General features: G+C 36.8%; 1 protein-coding gene across 6 annotated transcripts in view; it reads right to left on the reverse strand.

Annotated features, from left to right (window-relative positions):
* Window positions 1-15226, reverse strand: part of ACBD5 (acyl-CoA binding domain containing 5) — a 29968-nt gene that overhangs the window by 2944 nt on the left and 11798 nt on the right. For 5 of the 6 annotated variants that reach the window (XM_088150312.1, XM_088150310.1, XM_088150314.1 and 2 more), the window contains 7 exons: window positions 11767-11892; window positions 10254-10475; window positions 8803-8906; window positions 6613-6874; window positions 5964-6163; window positions 5382-5423; window positions 4369-4478 (listed from right to left, as the gene is read on the reverse strand). In XM_088150312.1, the coding sequence (XP_088006438.1) occupies window positions 4369-4478; window positions 5382-5423; window positions 5964-6163; window positions 6613-6874; window positions 8803-8906; window positions 10254-10475; window positions 11767-11892 (1066 nt within the window). Of the gene's footprint in view, window positions 1-620; window positions 1845-4368; window positions 4479-5381; window positions 5424-5963; window positions 6164-6612; window positions 6875-8802; window positions 8907-10253; window positions 10476-11766; window positions 11893-15226 lie in introns of those variants that run through there. The other variant, XM_088150315.1, reaches the window with a different exon arrangement.

A 15226-nucleotide genomic window follows, 5' to 3' on the forward strand; every position in this document is an offset into this window, starting at 1 on the left:
TGCAAACATTACAGAAAACTCTGCCAGCTGTGGCTTCATAGAATATTCACATTTATGCAGACTGGTTGAAGTTGTCATCAACTGTTGCAGGAAGGCAGGGGTATGTGCAGGATACGGTCAAAAGAATGGCCAGTGGTGCAACCCAAATTCTGCCTAGTTTTATATAAAAAGTGAGCAGAACTTCAGTTGCACCAATGTGGTTGCCATCTTGACTTTTCTGACCATACCCTGCAGATGCCCTGGCAGGAAGAGCTATGGCTTGAGGCTGTTCCCCAGAAGCTGGCACTCGGACTTGCTAAATCTGCATCTGTACTGTACTAGTGTAGTTGAATGGTCTACTGTTTTAAAAATCCAAAAGAACTATCTGGCCAAAGAGCTCTAGCTGCAGGAGATGTTTTGATCCTGATGAGCATTCAGTCATGAGAAAAAAACACCTAGTTTCTGAATAAGATAATGGCGCCTGGCTACAAATTTAGAGCACCCAGGGCATGTCATGGTTTGCTTATATCCTCATTGTAGGCATTGTACATAGCAGGGGTGGGAAGTGCCCACTCGGACCACAATGGCTGAAAGCTTCCTTCCATTTTGAGGTTGAAAATAGTTGAAAACATCGTATAAGCTCTTAACGAGGCATATGACAATTTAAAAAAATAAAAGCCAGTCTGCCCACAAGTGTTGTGGCCTCATCCATTTTGATATGCCCTTCCTCCAATGTTGGCTACAAGAAGTTGCCCATTCCTAATTAATGGGTGGGAGTAATTAGCAGGGATGTCCTTGCCTAGCTTTAGATATGGGCAGATAAGATTCCGCTGTAACACCCTTTTCCACTGGCAAAACCACCATCCATTTGCAAAGCCTATTTCTACACAAGTATTGAACAGCTGCACAGAGCAAGTTTTTAGTATGCAGGACCTTCTATTAACTATTATGTGTTCCTTAATTAGATTTTTTGAATAAAGACAGTACTTTTGTAAAACTTAAGTACACACTGCCTCTTTATTCAATACAGATGTTTGTAAGTTGTATTAAAATCAACAACAACAAAAAAAGAGATTTCATATGCCCTGAAGTCCCACTGATTTTATTATCTTCAGGGCAGTTGTCATTATTAAGCATTCTCTGCAACAAACTATTTTGAATCTATCATGCCATTTGAGGCTCAGTTTATTCTAACACTGAGATGTATGGCTATGCATAGTTTTGTGGTTTTTAAAAAATATAATTTTGGTGGCATCTGTGCAAGCAGAATCCACAGCCTCAAATGTTTAATTTTATTTATTAAAAAGCTATCACATATAGCAGCAGTTAGAAGTTAAACTTCTCATTACTATTAAGTGCAACCATAACCTCCTACTTTGGCCTTTGGGGATGTACAGTTTCCTCAATCTATTGTGTATTTTCTACACTATCCAAAAGCCTGGCTGACATTATAAAACAAATCATATTAAAGTTACAATGCTATGGGTTTGGGGTGGGGTGGGGTACGTGCTTTCAAGGAACTTTGTCTCTCTTCTAAAGACTGAACAATTTTTTCTCAGCAGGAACTGAGAACTAAGATATTATACAAACTGTTCATCAGGAAGGTACATGTCAAAATAATTAATTTGTAGTTCATTTGATTGCTCAGTGGGACAGTTGTATTTGTTCTATTGGAAATATAGGAGAAATTCAAGTATAGTATCTCAGGTAGTGCAAAAAGAAAAAGAAAAATGTAAAAGAAAAAATGAGGACGTTTTAGTCATTCCAGAGCTTGTAGTTCTTGCATTAATTATGTCATCTTTCAAAATCTCCCCATACTAGCAGTTTTTAAGTAAAATCAGAAATGGAAGCCTCAGTTCTGTTTTCTGGAAGAGAGAGAGAGGGGTGGGGGGGAAATTACCAACTTCAGTGCAAGCCCATGAGCTTCTCTCTATTGAAAAAAACAGGAATATTTTTTTTCCAGTGAGGTTATTCCTGGAAATTCATGCACAAGTGCAGCCTTAACTCCCCTTTTATTTGTAAATAACAGAGCTAGACATTTGGTAGTATTCCTACTTTAAAAAAAATGTATGCACAGAACTAATAAAGTTAAATACTATATGTAATGTTCAATATATCCATTTGAATCCTAAAACAATAGGTTTCTTTGCAATACAATTTCTATTGCTGAAGCCCCTAATATTTAACAGAGTTCTTGAGTTCAAGTTTATCCTTTCTTCTATACCTATGTTGATTTGGGAAGCTTCTATTACTATTTTTAATAGTATAAATATATGAATGGGGGGAAAAGATACGACGTTAAAAAGGTGAGTTTGGTCTTTTAAATTCCCAATCAACCTGACAAGTGCTCCTCTCTGAATATCATATAATTGTAGCTTTTGCTTTGCCTCAACCACTAGATAAGTTTGATAGCCACAAACAAAGAAACTACATTCAGGTTAATATACTCTGAACTCAGCCAATATGTCTGAATTTTTCCCTCCCCCCAATGGACTAATGGATGCTGGATAATTCTGTATTGTGTAGAATACCCTGGGATGTGTCTTCTTTGATTATCATATAATTTCAAATATGTATCGGTAAGAAACCCCTTTTTCTTCATACAGTAAAACGAGATCTCTGCGCCCTTGTGAAAAATCCTTGGGCACTGATATTGATTATAATCTGCCAGAGCCAAAAACAGAAAAGAGGTCAGCACCCAGAGGTCTGATAGGGATTTGTTATTTTCCACTTCTAAGTAAGTGATTCCCTGTAACACATCACAAAAATCCTTTTGATGCTTCGCTCCTATTTCAGACACCCTTTTACACTACTACTGAAGTGCCTGGATGGGCATAAAAGATAGTAAGATGAACAGCGAAGAAGAATTCAGAAAGAAAAAAAAGCACATTGCTCCATTGCTCAATATCTAGCCTACAAAACGTGCACAGTTCAGCTAAAGTTGTGTATCAGGTTTGGCAAGTGAGGCCAAATCATGCAGCTCTTGCCCTACTTACATTGGAAACCCTCTGCAAACCTCATGCTATTCTGAAAAGAAAAGCTATTATTTCCTTTTAACATTCAGGAAAAAAAATCAGTATTTTTGCCAGTTGTACCAGAGCTTTTTAACTGCTAAAGTCACCAGCACCCCCGTCCTGACCCTGTGCCCTCACAAGCAACTGTGATTATCCTTTCTATCCGGGGGCACCCCACAGAGGGCATTGAAAAAGTCAAGATGTGGGTTCAACCACGCAGCTGAAATCCTGCCCTTTTAAACATGCACACACAAAAAAGGACAGGGCTTTGATTCTGAAATTGCATCCACCATCTTGACTTTTTTTTATACAACCCTGGCCAATGCTCCTGTCCCTAACCTGGGATTTATGGAGAGAATACCCTTGAGGATTGTCCTCACTGATTTATCTGGCATAACATTGCTGAAGGGAACCAAAAGCAAAAGAAAAAATTGGAGAAAACAGACTGCTGTGTTAAGAATCAGTTCAAACTTTTACCGAATGATGTTGTTGGAGGATCTATATGCAGCTTTCCTCCAGGAGCTCAAGGCATACCCAGCAATCTTTTCCTCTAGTCTAGCCCTGTGAGGTAGGTTTAACTGAAAGACCAGGCTAGACTGGCCCATAGTTACCCTGTTAACCTTTGTCATTGAGGATGGAGTAGAAATTATGTCAGATCAATCCTAATCTAACACTTCAGCTATACACAATGCTTCCCCTTACAGGTGTTCATGAAAATGTATGTCAATATAGCCTATAAATCTGCAGACAGCTTAGATCTATAGGACATAATAGAATAACTCTCGCTATTATAGGTGTGTTTAGGTTATTTATATTTTACTTACAATTTTGGTAATCTGCCCCATGCTCTGGATGTGTCCAATAAAGCACACGCATAAAAAAAACCCATATAATGAAACTCAAAGATTTTAAAACTTTTCACTAGGATTAAAAGCACAATGGAATAAAGTTGTTTTAACTGTTTTGCAAAATGCCAAGAGGGAAGGTGCTACACGAACCTCGAGGGGAAGTGAGTTCCAAAGCACGGGGGTTACTATGAGAAAGGCTGGCCATACTCCATGTACTTCTTGCAGAGGGGAATTCAGCAGGGCCTCCAGATGTTTGTACTAGATAGGTAGATTCACTTAGCAAGGTGGTGCCCGATATAGCCCATGTATCCCAGTGCAGCTTTTTTCTGATTGACTGCCAGAGGTTTTTAAAGGTTTGTGAAAACGTATTTCCCCCAGTCTTCGACACCAGAGCTTTTGTATATAAAACAGGCTTATCACTGAGATAGTCTTTCTTGTTTTCATTCCCAAGACTCAGGGTAAGAACTAGGTTGTTCTTAAAGGTTCAAACATAAATTTATATATAACTGCAGATACATAAATCTTACCTTCTTCTTCTCTGAAGATATATATGCACCAGCCACTGGGTAACAAAGGGCCATAAAATAGCAAAGGCTAAAGTACCAGGAGAAATCTCAAAGGGCCACCATGATGGTTTCTAAATGGCATACAAAATTCAGGATCACCAATAAATATTAAAACAGCATCTGTTATAAAAATTCCAACATTAATATTAAAATATCAATGGTAAAACCACCCATAACAACTCCAAAACCATAAGTAAGGTGCCTATCAAGTATTTAAAAACACCTCCATCAAGATGACTATCAACCCCCAAGATCTTTTGAAACAATTCTGTCTGTAGTCTACAAAATGTTATAAATTCTTGTGATGGAAAAAAAAGAACATTAAGGATTACTGTATAAGTTTGCAACCATACATGGTTCACATGTTATCATAGGCTACGCTATCTAACACTGTGTTCCTATTGACTTCACTGTTGTTTTTATTTATTTATTAAATTTGTATGCTGCCCATCTCCCCCAGTGGGTGACTCTGGGCGGCTCAATTCCACTCAATCAATTTTGCAGAGATTTCTTAATATTATATCTACACAGTAAAATTACACTTAAGCTAATATAGAATAGGACTATTGAAATTGTCTTGCAATTGGAATATCTTCTCTGTAGGTACGTGAACATTCAGAAATATTTAAAGATTCAAATCTTGTGCAGAGTTACTTGTCAGTAGCTGCCAATGAAGCAACACAAATTTGCTTCTTAACATGCACAAGAAAACTCTACATGGTGTTTTTGTTCCATTTATTTTTGCTGGCCATTTTGATCAGAACACCTGCATGGAATTTCCATAATTAGGTGAAAGTAAACACATTGATCTTGGCAGGAAAATATAGTTAAAGCGGCATTTAAAATGTTTTCTAGAATAGTTTCTTAGATATTGTGATGCAAAAAGCCCCCCTTCTATTCTAACCTCTACAGTCTAAGAAAATCACAATAAAGACCTAAGCTGCTTTATTTGTACATTAAGAATAAAAACCTACCTTAACAGGTAAGTCAGGCTGATTATCTGAATGTAGGGTTGCCTACAAATACAAACCAAATTGAACAAAGTAATAAAAAACATGTTTCAAATTAATATATTATATTACAGTATAGTTTTGGGGATCTGTTCACATGTATCTGCTGCTCACATTTATTAAAAAATATGGCATATAAGAATTTAGTTCAAGCAATAGATCTTTTGCCTCCTTACATGCCCTTCACTGTCCTCTCTTTGTCCCTACTACATCCCAGAAATGTTCTTCCATCTTTCCCTTTCTAATTGGTCTGGACCTTCCAGATACTTTTGTAACTAAATAAACTCTAGGAAAATTAAAATTATTCACTTTGATTTAGTAGTTTAGATACTGTAGTCCATAGTGGAATTAGAATAGTAAAGCTCACCCTGTCTTTCAAAAATGTGTTCTGTCTCTCTATTTTTCTTTTGCTGGAGTGTGTGGATATAGGTAGGGTGTGGAGTTCTTCAAAGGCAGAGATTTTCCCCACTAAGTAGTCCAGCTAATAAAGCTTCTAAGAGTTTAATAAAGATTAACTTCCTAGGATACTAATCCAGGTAAGTTCACCTGTGAAGTTGTGAGTGTCTCAAGTGCATGTAATCTCTGAAGAATGTTCTGCATATCTTCTTGCAATCGTATGAGTACGACTGCAATTTGTTCATTGAGAGAGCTCCGTGGTCCTCTGTCTGAACCCCATCGTTCTCCATCTCCTCCACTGCCCATCTGTCCACCTTGGGCACCATCTCCTAAAGGATACATCCTATGTCCTAAATTAAAGGAAAAATGCTTTTAGAAGGAAGGTAAATGAATTAGGGCTACGTATATTTTGAAAAAGATTTCGAGGTGCTTGGACCTTGTACAAGGACAAACTCCTTTCTGCTTTTCATAACGTAGCCTAACTTTTTCCAAGCTTTTGGGAGAACGTGAAAAAAGATGCCACTGCTTTAAAAGAGTTCTTAAAGCAGTACCATTTTTTTTTTCAGACTTACTTGTGCAGAAGCCTAGTAAAGATTGGGCTGCTTTAATAAATAACAGAGAATTCCAAAGCTCTATTTCTGAATCATTTCAATAGTGTGCATGGCCCTAATATGTATTATATATAAATATATCAGCCATGCACTGAGACCACAAAACCATTATTATAAGGCATGTAAAAATAACATTAAATATGCCTCATTATGCAAGAGTTCTAACAAAATAGGTATTCCGATAATACCTCTTCCCCTTCGAATTCCATAGAAGTCAACCTTTTCACCACTTTTCTTCTCTTTTTGAGGGCCTCCATCATTTGCCTTGCCATCTTCACCGCCGCACTTGACTTCACCCTTTCCTTCAGTTGCAGCTTCCTTTATACCTTCCGCTTTGTGGTTTCCAAGTTCAAGAAAACCAGAAGTTTCTAAGAGATTATTATGATCTACTTCTGAGAAAACAAATGGAAGTCTGGAAAATTCTTTGGTTGGTGAACTGATTTCCAGGATCTGTAAGTTAACAAAAGCAAAAGGCAGTATTCCCTTACTACAGAGTTCACAAAGAGCCTTGGTATAGTCTACACAATTATATCTAGCTGATGCTGCCTATAGAATTGGCAGGAAGAAAATTACATTTAAAAAAGGCTCCCTAAACAACTGTACTAGTAGTACAATAAGAGTTTCTGCTCTTGACAAATTAAATAGAACGTTGCCAAAGGGGGAGTAGTAGGAACAGAGAAACAAACCTTACAGTGTGAATAGCAGGTTCTTTTTCTAGGAAGCATGTGGGCTGAACAATGCAGATTGAAACAAGATAGAGTGCTATATAATTTACAGAAACACTAAGGACTGGACTAAAGGCATAGAAGATATGAATTAGAAGGGACCTTATTGGTTTCTTTAGTCCAACTTCTTATTTTGCACAAAAACTTATTAAATCACCCATGACAGACGGCCAAACATCTCCCATTTGAAAATCTCCAGCAAGGAGGAGTCCATTCCTGCTTTAGACAGACTGTTCTACTGTCTGATAGGACTGTGAACCACTCTGGCTTTGATTCTAAAACAGAGCTTTGCAATGCAGGTAAGAACATAAGCAGAGACCATCATGCTGTTACATCATGCTGCTTGCTGATGTTCAACTGGTGATCCACTAGTACTCCTAGATCCTTTTCACGCATGCTTTCCTGCCAAGTCATTTCTCCAAATATAGGACCTTACATAGCTGAACATCATCCTGCTGGATTTGGCCCAAAGCCTGTGGTATTACTTCCAAGACCTGTATCCAGTGCAAATGCTTTCCTTTGTTCGGAACAGATATCTGGAAAAATGGCACCCACATAAAGCCATGGTTGAGGCTTCCTTAATGGGAATGAGAGAAAGACTTTATGGACTGTTTCTATACTCTGTGGTACTGTTTGCTCTCGTACTTCCCCTACAGCTTCCCTTCTCATGGTGTTTCTCTATACAGCAGAAAGGTTTCCTGTCTGATTTTTCTCTTTTTGAATCAATAAGATTGCATCCATTCCGTTTTTATTACGTTTTCAAAAGTGTAATTACAGTTTATGCTTGTTTTATTCTTTTTCCCAGTCCTGATTGCATGGGATAGAGACATGGTTTATATGTCGATTATATGTAAATTCAAAAGTATCTTCATGAGATAGTGAACCCAGAAAAATGAGCCACTAAGGCAGTGTTGTCCAAACTTGGCCACTTTAAGATGAGTGGACTTCAGCTCCCAGAATTCCCCAGCCAGCCATGCTGGCTGGGGAATTTTGGGAGTTGAAGTCCACTCATCTTAAAGTGGCCAAGTTTGGACAACACTGTACTAAGGAAAGCACTGATACTAAAGCTAGTACCCAATATTATTTGTATTGGGTATTATTGGGTCAATCGTTTGCCACCTTATGGTCACATGAGGCATGATGTTCTATGTCCTTTGCATTTGATTAGGCATGCTTTTAAAATATAAATAGCAGCCACTGAAGGATTTCATGCCAGAGCCAAAGGAACAATTCCAAATGGATAATTATTGGCCAGAATGCAGGAAAAAAGATCTTTCTCTCTCGTTATGAGATCACCCTAATTACCAGCCTCCCCCATACTCTCTGCATTTAATTAAATGCAAGTTAAATGCAAAGATGCATAAGTGTAAACGATTACTTTTTTTAAACAAACATTAAGTTTCAGGAAGATGCAAAAGCTATTCAAGCTCTTGGGAGAGATTTGCTGTAGCTTATTAGAAATTGGAATTTTAAAGAGCTATAATCAAGCCATAATAGAAACTGATTCTGAACTGAATTCTTTCAGCAGGTGTGCAGGATAAGATGGTTTCTATTCAAGAAACTACAGTCTTAAAACCACTTTAGTATCTTTGCAGATTCTGATTATTATATACAGATTTATTGCATTACAATATAAAAGTTTGCAAACTCTACCTCTTCTTGTCCAAATTGCTCCATTGAATCACAGTATATTTCACTATCTGAATCACTTGTCAAGAGTTGTATTCCAGAGACTTCAGTAGCGTCTTCATTTAGACCTGTGCATACATGACCAAGCACTTAGCAAGACTAAAGTAGTGACTTAGTACTTAAGTATCAAAATTATCTAACTGAATATACAGTACTGAGAATTACATTTTTAACTTAGCAATTTTTAAAAGCTTATTTTAATGGTTTGCTGAAGAGCAGCTAGAGTGAATCTTTGTTTGCACTGACAGTTTACAATAAAACAATACTGTTTATCTACCTAGCTATCTATCTGTGGTAAACTTAATCCATATAACTTAGAACAAAAATAAAATGCACATAAGTACATTAAAAATCACAGTATTTAATGCAAAATCATAGCTAGAAGAGTTAATATCCCAAAGATTTTTCACTGTCCACATGAGGGGAAAAAAAATCACGTTTTTAATGCCCAGTTCCTAATCATGTTGGCCCAACCTATTTCTTTGTACATGCAGGGCCTATGCATATTTACATTTCTGTATTTTCTAAATTCATAAATGAGATATGCTTGGTCGATCTTAGCCAATGGCAGCAACTGACCAATCTGGTCTAGGTGTGTAAGCAGGATTAGGTTGGTTAATACTTGGATGGGAGGGAATCCCAGGGCTATATGTTAGACTGAGAAGTTGAACATCATGGAAAAGACTTTATTCCAGAGCCAAGAAAAATCTATATTGTGTCCATGCAATCGCAAAAGGACCACACTCAATTCAAGGGCATCTATATCATTATCCTATCTGAAACCATGCTCCCAATTTCATATTCTACAGATATAAATTGGCATAATTTAGATTCATTTTACCCTCTAAACCACATACATAACATTCTATATATAGATGCCAGCCCTTATACATTCCTTTCTTCCATAAGCGTTGAGAGGGCAAAGAATTAAGTGCCACCTGGAGCACTGCTAGGAATAAAAGAGGGGTTTACAGTATTTCCCCAACCCAGGGGTGCATATAACATCTATAAATAAGTATGTTTGCAGAAAACAGTATTCACCAGCTTAAACAAAAGGCTGGCCATCTTTTGGATGCTAAAGGGCTCCATTATTTAAGGGGACAGAAGATCTGTAATAAGCAGGGAGTGTAAATCTTCTCACTCAAGCAGGAAAAGAAATGATCAGAAGGTAGGACAATCTGATAGCAGCCAAAGGAAATGGGCGTTGACAGATACCATGACAGACTATGCAGAAGATTATTTAAATTAATTCTTTATTTAAAATGGGCACCAACCCAGTATTTGCTCTCCTACGTGCATCCGTGCTTGACAAGCCAGCCAAATAGGACCAACAGCAAAATGTTTTACTAAAAAAATCAGTCATACTGGCAAACATGAAGGTGAATTTGGACAACAAAAGCACAAGAAGACCGTACCTTGATGAGAAGAATCCGAGTTAGATATGACTGGTAACTCAAGGGACTTGTCTCTTGCCTTTATTTCTTCATCCACATTGATGCCATTCAGAGCAGATTTAGTCTGTGTGCCATTGCTTGCGTCAACATTAGAAACATCATTACAACAGCCATTAATAACAATGCTGTCTAAATCCTTATCAGGAGATGAATTTTGTTTCACATCTTCAGCTTCTGAAACCCCTAAGTAGGCAAATTTTCAAACAGAACCTCATTATAAAATACTCTAGTTTTTACAAATGTGTTTTCTATTGTTCACTATTACAATTGTACAAATAGGTTAATCTGTACCTATTTATGAACTAAATATTTCACAGATTAATCAAACTGATCATTGGAAATAAAAGTACTTAAAAAACTAAACTTGTTTTTTTAAAAAAGATCAGCCTGCCATCTATTTATGTATTTGTTCGTTAGATATATATCCCACTGATTTTTTCAGAAGCTCAAGGCAACATACTTAGTAGCGCTTCCCATTTCTCCCACAACAACCCTAAAGGTTGGGTTAAGTGAAAATGAGAATTACCCAGTTGGCCCTGAACTTCCATGGCTGAGGAGGGACTTGAATCTGATCTCCCCAATACCTCAACTGCTAAATCAAACTTGCTGTCTATACATTTTCATTGTGTATACGAAAACTGGAATTTTAATTACCATGAGAAAAAAAAAGTGGTTACAGTACAGTACATACTTATCTGGGAGTAAAGTCTACGTAACTCAATGCAACTTAATTCCAAGTACCCAAGTATAGGATTACAGGCTTTACTTACAAGCATTAAAAGATTTCTCCATTTTATTGGTACGTTTCCTTCATTTTAAAAAGAAGTCTGAATGATTTGATATTCAAGCTGCATAGCCCAACTCTATAACTGCTTACTTGAAAAGCAGCTTTGCTGTATGCAATGAGATTAACTCATAAATAAGTGGCACAGAGTAGCATTCTGAATTCTTTAATTCTTTACTTAAAACATTCGGGGAAATATGTTTTTAAATGCTATATATCCAATTAGATAACCTACATTACACCATTACCTCTAACCATTTCTAAATGGCTGTTTCCACTAAAAATACACAAAAAGTGACTTTTCATACAATTAACATTTACTGCAGGTTCCACTATGACTGCAGCCTGATAAAATAAAAGCCAAATAAGTATCTTTAAATTTTGTTTAGAATATGCTCCAATGTAGAGCTTATTTCTACCAAGATCCATGACAGTTTATGACATTTACACTATAATACTGTACACATACTTTTCCTGTCCTGGTCATTAGCCCTAGTGGCTAGAATTCTAGAGTAGGGAGATAATCTTGAAGAATGAAGGCAAGAGCAGTTATGTAAATACCAGCTTTGTCTTCATTGTTGTTAGGAGAACACAATTGTTTCCCAACATGGTTTGCAGTAGCTTTATCAAGAACAAAAGCTGCCAAGCTACCTGTGAAAAGGTATATACCACTCAGAAACAAATATCTACCTTTATCAATCTGTGGGACGTCTGTTATCTCTTCCTGATGTGGTTCTTCCTCTGATTCTGCTCCACTGTCATTGTTTTCTGATTTTCCATTCACAGCGGGCACAGAAGTTACAGCATTGCAAGGATCTAATGGGAGAAATTGTATTTACCATAGAAATTTAGGTTGTATAATAATTACTTAAGTACCTAATATTCATTTGGAATAATTCAAGCCACTCTTCCTTCATCTTCAAGTCTACATTCTGGGGCTCAGAACATCTGTAAGAGAACATGTTCCTGACTTAAAACTTAACAAAGATACTTTGGGAGAGGGGAGCTATTGGGTTTGTCACTACTGCTTTCCTAACAGAGTCCAAAGTGAAAATTACTGTTAAATTCTTAGTACACAACTGTATAGCAATTCTGTCCAGATACCATACTTTTCCATGATTTAGAATAGAAGCAGCCAGCCCTCATTTTGGTGATTGAGAGCTGAACTTCATTTGTTTTAAAATGTTTTTAGACTTTGTGGAATGTAGGGAGCTTGGCACAGATGTCATTGGAGAAAGGAGGACTGAACTGTTTGGTCTTGTCATTTTTGTGAAGGTTAACACCTAAATTAACATCAAATAACTGTGCTATGCCTAGCAGAATCTTAATTTACCCATTTTTATTCTTATTTTGTTGAAAACGTGCTGCAAAAAGTAATGTCTTTGCCCCCCCCCAATTTTAGTAACATAATCTTGAGAGGTTTCACGGATTGCATGAATGATGCACCTCTGGCTTAAAAGCTATGAACGGCCACGCCTGGCTTAGAATGTTCCTGCTGCCAATTACAGCTTTCATGTGAAAAGGCACATTTCCAAATAAAACAAATACTCAGTTCTTTAAACAAAATGAAGGTTAAATTTCATTTTGTACACCAATTACATTTATTCTGCATGAGCAACACAAGATGTTCTGCTAGTGTCTGCAAATACAGGAACACAACAATACCTGTCAATATTAAAACAAACTTTTTAAACTTTTAAGCATTTAGTTTGCTGATAACTATCATTTATTTTAAAACCAGCAGACAATTCCGTAAATAAGCTGCCTTCTAACATTTTAGTTTTACACAAATATTAATATATATAACCTGAGGGGGGGAAAAAGGAAATAGAAAGGCTATTAAGCCTTGTCACTTTTTCAATTCAAATCTCTGGAATGATTACCTTAGACTATATGGGCGCAATCCATCATATATACTTCTCTCTCTCTTCCATTTATTACAACACAATAGGATGTGTTTCTATTACTGATTTTAGTAAAATTTGTGCAGGACAGTTATATAAGCCACAGTGAAGTTAACAAAGTGACAGATTTTCGACTTTGCAGCATAACTTGAACATCTGCTATGCGTGTGTAAGTTACATGTTGGATCTTGTTAAACATGCTTTGTCATCTTTTTTTTAATCAGAACCACAAAGAACTTCAGGATAATTAAGGGGTGGATTAGCTGATTTTTCATGCCTTAAATATGGGAGAGAAAATTGTTATATTGCCTTGGGCTCCTAGAGGAAGGGTGAAATGTGATTGTATCAATCAATGTCATGCCTTCCCAAATACATTAGCAACTCTGAATATGTTTACAGCTATATCTGTGGGAATCACCCTTGATGTAATGGGCAACAAATGCTCAGTTTTTTTCCTTAGTGTCTTCTCTGATGAAATGATTAGCACATTTACATTTCACATTTCTTCTCCTTGTCCAATGTGATAAAAAGAGGGAGAGGAAATGGATTACATTCTCACAAGTAGATGCTGAAAGGCTGCCATTCCGTATAACTGTGGAAAAACTAATTTAATTTGAGGCAAAATCAGAGCATGTAATGTATATAACTCCAACAGACAATAATATACATGTAGTTGATAAATATAATTGTTCCACCTGCCCCCATCCTTTCCTTAAGCTGTCATTGTCCATTCTGCAAACTCCTGATGATCAATCTCGGGTGGTCCATAAAGCACGAGAAGGGGGGAGGGGGAGCTTAATCTAGGCTTAGCACTAAACTATGATTACTGAAAAATGCACATGCGTGGGAATCATCATTTACTGACCTTTCTCCCAATTAGTGCCATTGCCACAGCAAAGTCAAGATTTTATTTGTACAGTTTTCTAAAGCAGTAACAATATTTCAGCAGAACCAGGGACTCTTGTGGCAAAAAAAATAATAATAATAATAATCACAGCATAAATGTGTATTTCTGAATTAAAGTTCACTTCATCAGAAGCTGTAGAGTTCTCGTCCATGAGAATGTATACCACACTAAAACTGATACGATTAAAGCTTATGTTATAATAAGCGTTATAATAAAGTAAGCCTTTCTAAGATGCCCTAAGACTTTTCATTATATTTGTAACAATGTTATTTGTTCTCAAGCAAGGAAGCGTATATCCAAATCATGGCTTACTTTCTCCATGTTGGAAAATCTAGTTATCTCTGTGAAAATTTTGTTCCTGCTGAATATAGCCGAGGAACTAGATAGACACCCTCCTATGGAGTCATAAGAGGATTTAGAACAGACCAAATGCACAACAGCATTATCTGAGATTCACGTTTTTCCAAAATATTCTATTAACATTCAGTAGCAAGCGCTAAATTTCATACCAGACATTCATATACAACATTTGATATATAGCAAGGTATTTTTTGTTTGATAGGCAGAAAAATAGCAGTTAACAGTTTAGATATTTTTTTCAAGAAGCTAAGCAAGCCTACTTATTTTAAACAACAGATTCTTGATGTATATACTGATTTTTACAGGTAATAATCAAGCTCCAAAATGCTACTTTGGCTAATGCAGCTTTCTTAAAAAAAATTTTATTGAACAGCTGGTTTGCAGATGTTTTGCTCAGCTGCTCAGCATAGTTTGGCAGAGCAAAAGAAAGAAATGCTATTAGAAGTAAACAAGACCAAAGTCCCTCCGACTTCACCACATTAGCATTATATTGTAGTTGAATTATATTGTGGTTGAATTGCACTGATATGTAATTTAATTCATTTGTCAGAAGACGTCATAAGCATCTGTAAGACTTACAAAAATTCACTATTTAGTCAACATTTCAACTAGGTGATAGAACACGAATGTTCTCCTTCTCCACCAGTGCCACAAAAGTCTGGCATTGAGCACCACACAGCCGAGGTCCAGATGAATTATCCTTATTTTCAGTGTCTTCACTGCTGTTAAAATTGGCTACGCTGAAAGCTCCCCTTATTTTAAAGGTGTTTTGAAAAGCCCTGCTCCATTTTGGAATACAGTTTGTTATGAAACTATATCGTTTCCCTTCTCCAGAAAGAGGCTACGTTTCCCTGATGCAAATCTTGAACCAGAAGATATTTCCCTTTAAAAAGGCATCACGCAAACATTTGCCCAACCTCTTCTGCGGGTCTTAGTAAATGCATATGGTGGCCCATGAACTTCTAAGCTGTGTCCAGAC

Source organism: Python bivittatus, unplaced genomic scaffold (assembly GCF_059951505.1).
Source record: "Python bivittatus isolate LINGU-HERP-01145 unplaced genomic scaffold, Pbiv_v1 ctg000610_np1212, whole genome shotgun sequence".
Lineage (NCBI taxonomy): Eukaryota > Metazoa > Chordata > Lepidosauria > Squamata > Pythonidae > Python > Python bivittatus.